The 12,351-nt window shown below is 47.9% G+C and overlaps 1 protein-coding gene across 1 annotated transcript in view; it reads right to left on the bottom strand.

Moving 5' to 3' along the window:
• The window catches only part of LOC142198688 (S1 RNA-binding domain-containing protein 1-like), a 44,838-nt gene continuing 32,487 nt past the window's right edge, over positions 1-12,351 (bottom strand). Inside the window, exons 15-18 of the mRNA XM_075269716.1 lie at positions 3,111-3,218; positions 1,974-1,998; positions 1,184-1,383; positions 1-106 (exon numbers count right to left, since the gene is read on the bottom strand). Coding sequence (XP_075125817.1) covers positions 1-106; positions 1,184-1,383; positions 1,974-1,998; positions 3,111-3,218 — 439 coding nt within the window. The remainder of the gene's footprint in view (positions 107-1,183; positions 1,384-1,973; positions 1,999-3,110; positions 3,219-12,351) is intronic.

Raw genomic sequence — 12,351 nt, 5'->3', positions numbered from 1 at the left:
CTACAACTCTATTTCCTTTGCAGCAAAACTGGATCGTAAATTTGTAACAAACAAGTCAATAAGATATAACTGCAGGAAGTCCATGAGATGCAACTTCAGCCAATAGCTGCAGAGCAGGAAGTGACATCATAATAAGGGAGGCCTCAATTTGGCAACCCCTCCTGTTCAGTACAGTCACATATAGCAGTGGTTATTAACGCTTGTCGTGTACGGGGCGCACCTTGGACAATTAATGGACCAAATTAAATGAATTAACACCCCTGACATGTTTACTGATCCCAGTGAGTCCATGTTACTCTCTGCACTAATAAGGGGTAAGAACCCCCAGAACTGCTGTAGATGGGTGTGGTTTCCTTTTGGAAGAGAATTTTCTGATTTGGCGTATACCCACTACTTTGCACAACCAATTTAAGGGTTGAACATAGACTTGTAGAGTAGCTACCATCCAAGAGGTGGCGCTAGAGGCACCGCTGTCCTATTTCCAGGAGCTATTGACTGTACCTTGCACAGTTTACAATGATGGATTTCTTATTCAGGGCTGCTGCTCCATGCTTGTAAAAAGCAACCCTTAATTAGTATGCAAATTAGCAGAAAAGGGTTTTTGGGGTGTTTTTTGGACGGTCAGAATCTCTAGTGCATTGTCTTGGTTATGGTCAGGTAGTAGACATAGTACTCCCCTGATCCATGTCTATAGCCTCTCACCTGGTACCCTGCTTCACACAGGTAAAGGGCAATGACCCCCAAATAGCTGACTGCAGGTTCCTTTTGGAAGAGATGTTCTGGTTTAGCTTTAATCCCAGAACGTGTCACTAGGCTTCTTAATAGCCATGCACTGATCTATAGGGAGCTACCTTCCAAAGGGTGGCGGTAGAGGAACGGTTTTCCTTATTTACATGGTCTTGACTGGGAAACAGAAGCTGGACTGGAGGTCACGGTCATTGCCAAGGGGCTTTCGGAAACAAATGACTATAGAACGATGGATAGAATTGTAACCAATATCACAGAAGACAACAACTCAAGAACTTGATTTTCTTACAGGGATATTCTGAACACTCTCAGCAATATTGGTCTCTGATACATGGAGAAACTTTGTAACGTCTTCCAAGAACCATAAGTTTTTTTTACTTTTATGTCCATATGAGAATTTAATTTTCACGGGACAAATTGTACTTTGTATTGGTACCATGAGTAAATCACATTATGCATATTGAGGCCTGCAACAGGCAAAGCCTCAATAGGAATATAGTTAAGACAAGCCTGGAAGTCTTCATAAGGCTTCTGACTAACATGACAATCGGACGGCCCTCGTGATCTCGCCACGCAGGAGTGGTACTCGAAGAAGATCAGGATCGGGGGGGCAACAATTGAAGGCCCATTTTTGAGCTTGGGGGACATAATGAAAGGGTTAATACCAGCAGGCTACAATGGAAGGTATTACCACCAGGTCTCCAATGCATATGGCTGCCATTTTTAAACATCCGACTTCGTCTTAACAGTATAACAGATTTTGGGAAAAGGTTAAAGGGTCTCAAGATAATAGTCTGATCAGAAAGTGACCTCCTGCCGGAAACCACAGTGGGGGGTGTACACGCGAACGCACATAACATTGTACAGTGAAACCTCTTTGAGACAACCACCTAAATTGCATTAAAAAGTGGTCTGCTAGGGGGGTGGTCTTTTCAAAGAAGATAATATGGATGATATGGAAAAATCTATCACAGAAAATGTGGTCTGGTTAAATGGGTGGTCTTCTGAAAGAGATGGTCTTTTAGAGAGGGTTCACCTTCTACCTATATACACATAATATTAGATAGATAGATAGATAGATAGATAGATAGATAGATAGATAGATGCACCCCTCCCCATCCATTACTTCTGGTTTTGCATGCAATTCTGCCAAGAGTTACTGTAAAATAGCAAACAACTGAGAAACGCCTAACAGAGTACAGTATAGATCTTTGGACTGCAAATACAGGACATGATGCAGCTAAACAGACCCTGAAACAGAAAGAGAATCTGTGAGCATTCTCAGCAAAGCTGCTTACTGTGTATGGATAACGTCCCAGCAGTAATAACAAGCATAAGCAGATACAAGTACATATTAAGCATTTTTTTTTTTTTTTACATTGTAATCTGTGAGCTATGCCAAATGTTCAGTCCAGTGCACAGAGAAAGCGGTTTGCAGTGTGGAGGCTGTGAGGAGAATCATCCCTTCCCCCTCTCTATTCACTGTGTTGACAGAGTAGACCTTCCTATTCCACTCACTGTAAAAAGGTCTTGTTTAACACTGATAACTAAGGACGGAAGTTTCTTAGTAACAGGTAGTGAACATTAAATTAGCTAGAAGGGAGACCCCTAGTGGCAGGAACTTCAGAAAGGTTTTTCAAGCAGAAAACAGCAACATTCTTAAATAAAGTGCATTACATTTTTGTCCAGAATCACTTACTCTATTAAATGAGCCTAAGTTGTCTGAAAAGTTAGAAAGAATTTTAACCAAGTGAAACATATTTTCTGCAAATTTTTGATGATTTTTTTAAAACATTATCCACATCTCTATCTATATTTAAAAATACGTATCACATCCAGCAAATTTTACTCTGATCACTGACACTTACCAATACAGTAAGGGTATTATATTCAAATAAAACATACACAATAACAGCAGAAGATAACACCTCTACAGATAACACCAATGAACTATCATTGCCATCCACTACTGACAATAGATGATGTCAGACCTCAATGAGTCTACTCTAATCTATTGCCGCCTATGATCATGACCATGCCGTAAAGCAGATCACTAAATGCTGTTAATAGAACAGAGAAGCTCAGGCAAGATGGCCGACAGCCCCCCCCCCGCCCCCCCATAATCCTGTATAGAAATCAGAATAAACAAATCTACAATCTGAAAACAAAAGAAATTAGATTCGAAAAACGTGATAGATTTTACTACAAGTTTTTATAAATAAATACAAAAACATTGGCGATACATTCCCTTTAAATTGTTAAAAACTAGTAAACGGTTTACAGTAAATTTTGCATATTTTTGGTATTTTTATTCCCATTCACATAACCTGAAAAAAATAAAGCCAAATACAGACGGGACTTACCAATACACAACATTGAGGGGCGAAAAAAACTTCCTTTGAATGAGATCCGCAAAATATTTTTCTGTTTCTCGGCACGCCGTTCCATTTCCAATAGCAACAGTGTAACAGCTGGAAATGGTAAGAAAGAGTAAGTGGTTATTATGTGTCAGCAAAACTTCTCCAGGAAGAGTACATGATACCCGGATGGATTCTAGTCTTGGTGTAACACATTGAAATCAATGGGTTAAAAAGCCTCCCATTGATTTCAATGTGTAGCGCGCGTAAGACGTAACCCATTGAAGTCAATGGGATTCTGTTTCGAAGCGCTGACTCTGACACGAGTTTACGGGTCTGAATGAGCGCCGCGTTACATTGTGGGCACGGGCCCTTTATACTGTGTCTGTAAATAGAGTGACTGCTGCAAATAAAACCCCTACAAAAATGGAAAGTGGCAGGCTATTATTAGGCTTTGTGGCCCGAGTGAAAATTTAGTTCTTAAAAATATTACTTTAAAAATATACAAATAATTCTTTCAAATATCAGCAATCTTCTAAATTAAATTTAACATGGAAACTTAAAAAAAAATAAGTCATTTTCTGGGGACGCATTCCTTTTAAATGGGACTGAGACGCAGCCTGGTCACCTGACCAAAGGACGTGATGTCAGTGGCACGGAACAGGAGGTAGATTTCAATAATATAATCCTGGTCAAGTCCTGTAAGTCACCCCCAGGTATCCGCCAGGGGTCTCAGTAGTCGGACATCCTGTAATCTTATGGAGGGACCCTTCTAACAATCGGGGATTGCGGAAAGTGGTCACGGCCTTTAAAGGGATTTTCAGGGGACTTTGAATTCACTTATCAGATCTGGCGAACGAGGATGATGAACGCAGGGGTTCTGGCTTCGTCATGACCCCCAGATCACGTGATCAGAAACTGCGCCCCACCTGTTGGGTTGCGCTACCCCCTCCCTCCTTACTTGACATAACCTGTCCTATGGGGGTTGGCTGACTATAGTGAGTGATTAATTACCTGTGAGATCACGAAAGAAGGAGGGGGCGCTGTTTTTGATCACGTGACCACGTCATCCATCATTATCATCCACATCTGGTCGGAGTCCTGCCAATCCAACTTTTCCCTATTGTTTTTAAAGAACGGCCACCCAATGGGTCCCATTCTAGTTAAAGGAGTCCGTCAGGCCCTGTACGTGTAGTCACCACCTATCCGTTACGGGACCAGAACAACGGAAAGGCCGACACTGCTGTGAACCTATCATTGCTCAGTGATATTCCCCTTTAAGCGCCATCCACCGATTCTCCTGGTTTCAGACGTGACTACACCGAAGTTCTGCTTTCAGATTTCCCAAGTCCTATTATAAACGGCTGAAACTTTCACCTTCATAAACAAACAGCGACGCAAACTCATTAAGCGCGTTCTCCGTCTTTACACACTGACCTCGCTTTCATGATCGTATTCAGCAAACACAATTACCCAGGATTGCTGCCCGCAAAGCGACGGGTCAATGTAATTAACATATAATTGATCAATTAGCCTCTCTCCAATTATCCCTCCAACAAGTTTTCCTTTGATAGGTATTGCCCTGAAAACATGATAATTAGCTCCGATGTAATTATTACTGTGCGATCTATTATGTCCTGCCCTGCAAATTAACCTATTTCTAATTATCAGACAGGCGACGTGCGCAGACGCTCACTGCCACTTCTCGGCGGCCATGTAATTGTTGCAAAGTCTTTCGCTGGTGAATGGAGATATAAGCCGCGCACTCGAAGGGAAAATCAATCACCGACTGAGAATAATTACCGGGCGGCAATCGCTATCGGAAGATGATCGCTTATAGGACTTCGCTGTGGGTCTACGGTAAAACAGAGATCAGGGCTGCTTGCTTACAAAAACAGCGCCACACCTGTCCGTGGGTTGTGTCTGGTATTGCAGCAATGATCTGTTTAAAGGGAGTCACCAGAACTCAGCCCTGCAGATAGATAGGTTACTGTCACCAGACCCAGCATATCACCCCAGCCCTGCAGATAGATAGGTTACTGTCACCAGAACCAGCATATCACCCCAGCCCTGCAGATAGATAGGTTAGTGTCACCAGAACCAGCATATCACCCCAGCCCTGCAGATAGATAGGTTAGTGTCACCAGAACCAGTATATCACCCCAGCCCTGCAGATAGATAGGTTAGTGTCACCAGACCCAGCATATCACCCCAGCCCTGCAGATAGATAGGTTACTGTCACCAGAACCAGCACATCACCCCAGCCCTGCAGATAGATAGGTTACTGTCACCAGAACCAGCATATCACCCCAGCCCTGCAGATAGATAGGTTACTGTCACCAGACCTAGCATATCACCCCAGCCCTGCAGATAGATAGGTTAGTGTCACCAGAACCAGTATATCGCCCCAGCCCTGCAGATAGATAGGTTACTGTCACCAGACCCAGCACATCACCCCAGCCCTGCAGATAGATAGGTTACTGTCACCAGACCCAGCACATCACCCCAGCTCTGCAGATAGATAGGTTACTGTCACCAGAACCAGCACATCACCCCAGCCCTGCAGATAGATAGGTTACTGTCACCAGAACCAGCACATCACCCCAGCCCTGCAGATAGATAGGTTACTGTCACCAGACCCAGCACATCACCCCAGCTCTGCAGATAGATAGGTTACTGTCACCAGAACCAGCATATCACCCCAGCCCTGCAGATAGATAGGTTACTGTCACCAGAACCAGCATATCACCCCAGCCCTGCAGATAGATAGGTTACTGTCACCAGAACCAGCATATCACCCCAGCCCTGCAGATAGATAGGTTAGTGTCACCAGACCCAGCATATCACCCCAGCCCTGCAGATAGATAGGTTACTGTCACCAGATCCAGCATATCACCTCAGTCCTGCAGATAGATAGGTTACTGTCACCAGAACCAGCATATCACCCCAGCCCTGCAGATAGATAGGTTACTGTCACCAGAACCAGCATATCACCCCAGCCCTGCAGATAGATAGGTTACTGTCACCAGAACCAGCATATCACCCCAGCCCTACAGATAGATAGGTTACTGTCACCAGAACCAGCATATCACCCCAGTCCTGCAGATAGATAGGTTACTGTCACCAGACCCAGCATATCACCCCAGCCCTACAGATAGATAGGTTACTGTCACCAGAACCAGCAAGCTGAACTGCAACCTGTGGACAGATATGACATTGTAAACACATAGTGACCGAATTATGTTGCAGACTGTAATATCTGAATTTCCTTGACAAGGATGAGTTAAAGGAGCTATCATTATAGGGAAAAAGGTTTACAAACCCCAAGGCAAAAGTTCAGCTCGTCTCCCACACTTCCCTTTCCCACACAGCCCATCCTTACACCCGCCAGCCACAGTGGGTGCATATGCTGTTTATTTCTTTTAAGTGGTCAATGTACCATCTAAGCCTCTGTAGATAATAAGGGGCATATCATCTGTATACCTGGTGGTCGCACACAGCGAGGGGCATATCATCTGTATACCTGGTGGTCGCACACAGCGAGGGGCATATCATCTGTATACCTGGTGGTCGCACACAGCGAGGGGCATATCATCTGTATACCTGGTGGTCGCACACAGCGAGGGGCATATCATCTGTATACCTGGTGGTCGCACACAGCGAGGGGCATATCATCTGTATACCTGGTGGTCGCACACAGCGAGGGGCATATCATCTGTATACCTGGTGGTCGCACACAGCGAGGGGCATATCATCTGTATACCTGGTGGTCGCACACAGCGAGGGGCATATCATCTGTATACCTGGTCGTTTAAGGCTGTGAAGTGGATCTTTGTTAGTATACCTGTTGATTTCCGACAGGGAGGTGGTTAATGTTGGTATACCTGGTGGTTTTGAGCAGTGAAGGGGTTAATGTCGATATAACTGGTTCTCTAAGGCTATAAAGGGATAATGTGAGTATACACGGTGGTCTAGGACATTGAAGGAGTTAATGCAAGTCCTGGAACGGGAGTTAAAGGAGATCGGGAGGGTACAAAGGAGCACCAAGGATAGGTAAGTATTAGAGATGAGCGAACAGTGTTCTATCGAACTCATGTTCGATCGGATATTAGGCTGTTCGGCATGTTCGAATCGAATCGAACACCGCGTGGTAAAGTGCGCCATTACTCGATTCCCCTCCCACCTTCCCTGGCGCCTTTTTTGCTCCAATAACAGCGCAGGGGAGGTGGGACAGGAACTACGACACCGGTGGCGTTGAGAAAAGTAGGCAAAACCCATTGGCTGCCGAAAACATGTGACCTCTAATTTAAAAGAACAGCGCCGCCCAGCTTCGCGTCATTCTGAGCTTGCAATTCACCGGGGACGGAGGTTTCCGTCCAGCTAGCTAGGGCTTAGATTCTGGGTAGGCAGGGACAGGCTAAGATAGGAAGGAGAAGACAACCAACAGCTCTTGTAAGAGCTAAATTCCAGGGAGAAGCTTGTCAGTGTAACGTGGCACTGACGGGCTCAATCGCCGCAACCCAGCTTTCCCAGGATCCTGAATGGAATACACTGTCAGTGTATTCCCGTATACCCGATATATACCCCGATACCCGTTCCAACGGTGTGCCCCCCCACCTTCACCCCAGAAATACCCTGCAAGTCCCCTAGCAATAGAATTGGGGCTATATACACCCACAATTTTTACTACTGGTATACAGTGCCATTGTCTGACTGGGAATTCAAAGAATATATTGGGAATACAAATACCCTCATTTCTTGCTACTGCCATATAGTGCCAGTGTCTGACTGGGAATTCAAAGAATATATTGGGGTTACGTGCACCCACAATTTTTACTACTGGTATACAGTGCCATTGTCTGACTGGGAATTCAAAGAATATATTGGGGTTATAAATACCCTCATTTCTTGCTACTGCCATATAGTGCCAGTGTCTGACTGGTAATTCAAAGAATATATTGGGGTTACGTGCACCCACAATTTTTACTACTGGTATACAGTGCCATTGTCTGACTGGGAATTCAAAGAATATATTGGGAATACAAATACCCTCATTTCTTGCTACTGCCATATAGTGCCAGTGTCTGACTGGGAATTCAAAGAATATATTGGGGTTACGTGCACCCACAATTTTTACTACTGGTATACAGTGCCAATTTCTAACTAGGAATTCAAAATGCGCAAGGCTCCCGGAAAGGGACGTGGACGAGGCCGTGGGCGAGGTCGGGGGAATGGTTCTGGGGAGCAAGGTAGCAGTGAAGCCACAGGGCGTCCCGTGCCTACTCCTGTGGGGCAGCAAGCATTGCGCCACTCCACAGTGCCAGGGTTGCTTGCCACATTAACTAAACTGCAGGGTACAAACTTTAGTAGGCCCGAGAACCAGGAACAGGTCTTGCAATGGCTGTCAGAGAACGCTTACAGCACATTGTCCAGCAGCCAGTCAGACTCTGCCTCCTCTCCTCCTATTACCCAACAGTCTTGTCTTCCTTCCTCCCAAAATTCCGAAGCTTTACAGAACAATAACCCAAACTGTCCCTGCTCCCCAGAGCTGTTCTCCGCTCCTTTCATTGTCCCTCAACCTGCCTCTCCACGTCACGATTCCACGAACCTAACAGAGGAGCATCTGTGTCCAGATGCTCAAACACTAGAGTCTCCTCCATCTCCGTTCGATTTGGTGGTGGATGACCAGCAACCCACCCTCATCGACGATGATGTGACGCAGTTGCCGTCAGGGCATCCAGTTGACCGGCGCATTGTGCGAGAGGAGGAGATGAGACAGGAGTTGGAAGAGGAAGTGGTGGATGATGAGGACACTGACCCGACCTGGACAGGGGGGATGTCAAGCGGGGAAAGTAGTGTGGATGTTGAGGCAGGTGCAGCACCAAAAAGGGTAGCTAGAGGCAGAGGCAGAGGTCAGCAGCTTAGGCGAAGCCAGGCCACACCCGGAATCTCCCAAGATGTTCCAGTTCGTACCCAGCCCCGAAAAACTCCCACCTCGAGGGCACGTTTCTCGAAGGTGTGGAGTTTTTTCAAGGAATGCGCCGAGGACAGATATAGTGTTGTCTGCACAATTTGCCTCTCGAAATTGATTAGGGGCTCTGAGAAGAGCAACCTGTCCACCACTTCAATGCGCCGTCATTTGGAATCCAAGCACTGGAATCAGTGGCAGGCAGCAACGGCAGGACAAAGGCCGCCTGCCGTTCACGCCACTGCCACTGCCTCTGCCACTGCCTCTGCCTCTGCCACTGCCACTGCTGACTGTGCTGGCGATGCACTCCAGAGGACGAGCCAGGACACCACTTCATCTGCCTCCGCCACTTTGTTGACTTCTACCTCATCCTCCCCTGGTCCTGTCTTATCTCCTTCTCCTGCACCATCAAAGGCACCATCAGGCGTTTCTTTACAACAACCCACCATCTCTCAGACATTGGAGCGGCGGCAGAAATACACTGCTAACCACCCACACGCGCAAGCCTTGAACGCCAACATCGCTAAACTGCTGGCCCAGGAGATGTTGGCGTTCCGGCTTGTTGAAACTCCCGCCTTCCTGGACCTGATGGCAACTGCGGCACCTCGCTATGCCGTCCCTAGCCGTCACTACTTCTCCCGGTGTGCCGTCCCCGCCTTGCACCAGCACGTGTCACTCAACATCAGGCGGGCCCTTAGTTCCGCGCTTTGCACAAAGGTCCACTTGACCACCGACGCGTGGACAAGTGCATGCGGACAGGGACGCTACATTTCACTGACGGCACACTGGGTGAATGTAGTTGAGGCTGGGACTGCTTCCCAAACTGGCCCGGTGTACCTCGTCTCCCCGCCTAACATTCCTGGCAGGGACACGAGAAGAACACCCCCCTCCTCCTCCTCCTCTACCGCCTCCTCCTCCGCCACCGCCTCCTCCTCCGCCTCCTCCTCCGCTGTTAGATTGACCCCAGCTACGAGTTGGAAACGTTGCAGCACTGGCGTTGGTAGACGTCAGCAGGCTGTGCTGAAGCTGATCAGCTTGGGGGACAGACAGCACACTGCCTCCGAGGTGAGGGATGCCCTCCTCGATGAGACGGCAATATGGTTTGAGCCGCTGCACCTGGGCCCAGGCATGGTCGTTTGTGATAACGGCCGGAACCTGGTAGCAGCTCTGGAGCTTGCCGGACTCCAACGTGTTCCATGCCTGGCCCACGTCTTCAACCTAGTGGTGCAACGTTTCCTAAAGAGCTACCCCAATGTTCCAGAGCTACTGGTGAAAGTGCGGCGCATGTGCGCCCACTTTCGCAAGTCGACAGTAGCCGCTGCTAGCTTAAAATCTCTCCAGCAACGCCTGCATGTGCCACAACACCGGCTTTTGAGCGACGTCCCCACACGCTGGAACTCAACGTTTCAGATGTTGAATAGAGTGGTTGAGCAGCAGAGACCTTTGATGGAATACCAGCTACAAAACCCTAGGGTGCCACAAAGTCAGCTGCCTCAGTTTCTCATCCATGAGTGGCCATGGATGAGAGACCTTTGTGACATCCTACGGGTCTTTGAGGAGTCCACAAGGAGGGTGAGCTCTGAGGATGCGATGGTGAGCCTTACAATCCCGCTCTTGTGTGTTCTGAGAGAATCCCTGATTGACATCAGGGATAACTCAGATCACACAGAGGAGTTAGGGATAGCATCCGATCCGTCACAGCTGGAGAGTAGGTCCACACATCTGTCCGCTTCACTGCGTTTAATGGAGGAGGAGGAGGAGGAGGAAGAAGAGTTGTCCGATGATGTGATGGTGATACAGGAGGCTTCCGGGCAACTTCGAATCGTCCCATTGTTGCAGCGCGGATGGGTAGACATGGAGGATGAGGAGGAAATGGAGATTGAACTTTCCGGTGGGGCCAGAGGAGTCATGCCAACAAACACTGTGGCAGACATGGCTGAGTTCATGTTGGGGTGCTTTACAACCGACAAGCGTATTGTCAAAATCATGGAGGACAACCAGTACTGGATCTTTGCTATCCTTGACCCCCGGTATAAAAACAACATCTCGTCTTTTATTCCGGTAGAGGGGAGGGCCAATCGCATCAATGCTTGCCACAGGCAATTGGTGCAGAATATGATGGAGATGTTTCCAGCATGTGACAGTGGCGGCAGGGAGGGCAGTTCCTCCAGTAGGCAACCAAGTTCTCACCGGTCCACACAAACGAGGGGCACACTGTCTAAGGTCTGGGACACCTTGATGGCACCCCCTCGCCAAAGTGCCGCCACGGAGGGTCCTAGTGTCACCAGGCGTGAGAAGTATAGGCGCATGTTGCGGGAATACCTTTCCGACCACAGCCCTGTCCTCTCCGACCCCTCTGCGCCCTACACGTATTGGGTGTCGAAGTTGGACCTGTGGCTTGAACTTGCCCTATATGCCTTGGAGGTGCTGTCCTGTCCTGCCGCCAGCGTCCTATCTGAGAGGGTGTTCAGTGCAGCCGGTGGCATCATCACTGACAAGCGCACCCGTCTGTCAGCTGAGAGTGCCGACCGGCTCACTTTGATAAAAATGAACCACCACTGGATAGAGCCTTCATTTTTGTGCCCACCTGTGTAAAGCACCCCAACATGAAACTCCATGTCTGTACTCAACCTCTCCAATTCCTCCGCATCCTCATACTCATCCACCATAAGCGTTGCACAATTCTGCTAATACTAGGCTCCCTCCACCCTGATTTCCCCCAACTCTGCTGGTTAGAGGCTCCCTCCACCCTGATTTCCACCAACTCTGCTGGTTAGAGGCTCCCTCCACCATGAATTTGCCCAAACTGGGCTGGTTAGAGGCTCCCTCCACCATGAATTGGTCCAAACTGGGGTTTTTAGAGGCTCCCTCCACCATGAATTGGTCCAAACTTGGCTGTTTAGAGGCTCCCTCCACCATGAATTGGTCCAAACTGGGCTGGTTAGAGGCTCCCTCCACCATGAATTTCCCAAAACTTGGCTGTTTAGAGGCTCCCTCCACCATTAATTGGTCCAAACTGGGCTGGTTAGAGGCTCCCTCCACCATGAATTTGCCCAAACTGGGCTGTTTAGAGGCTCCCTCCACCATGAATTGGTCCAAACTGGGTTTTTTAGAGGCTCCCTCCACCATGAATTGGTCCAAACTGGGCTGTTTAGAGGCTCCCTCCACCATGAATTTGCCCAAACTGGGCTGTTTAGAGGCTCCCTCCACCATGAATTTGCCCAAACTGGGCTGGTTAGAGGCTCCCTCCACCATGAATTTGCCCAAACTGGGCTGGTT

Source organism: Leptodactylus fuscus, chromosome 3 (genome assembly GCF_031893055.1).
Source record: "Leptodactylus fuscus isolate aLepFus1 chromosome 3, aLepFus1.hap2, whole genome shotgun sequence".
In the NCBI taxonomy this organism is placed as follows: Eukaryota; Metazoa; Chordata; class Amphibia; order Anura; family Leptodactylidae; genus Leptodactylus; species Leptodactylus fuscus.
The sequence above is the reverse complement of the archived record's forward strand: the minus strand, read 5'-3'. Positions and strand labels throughout refer to the sequence as shown.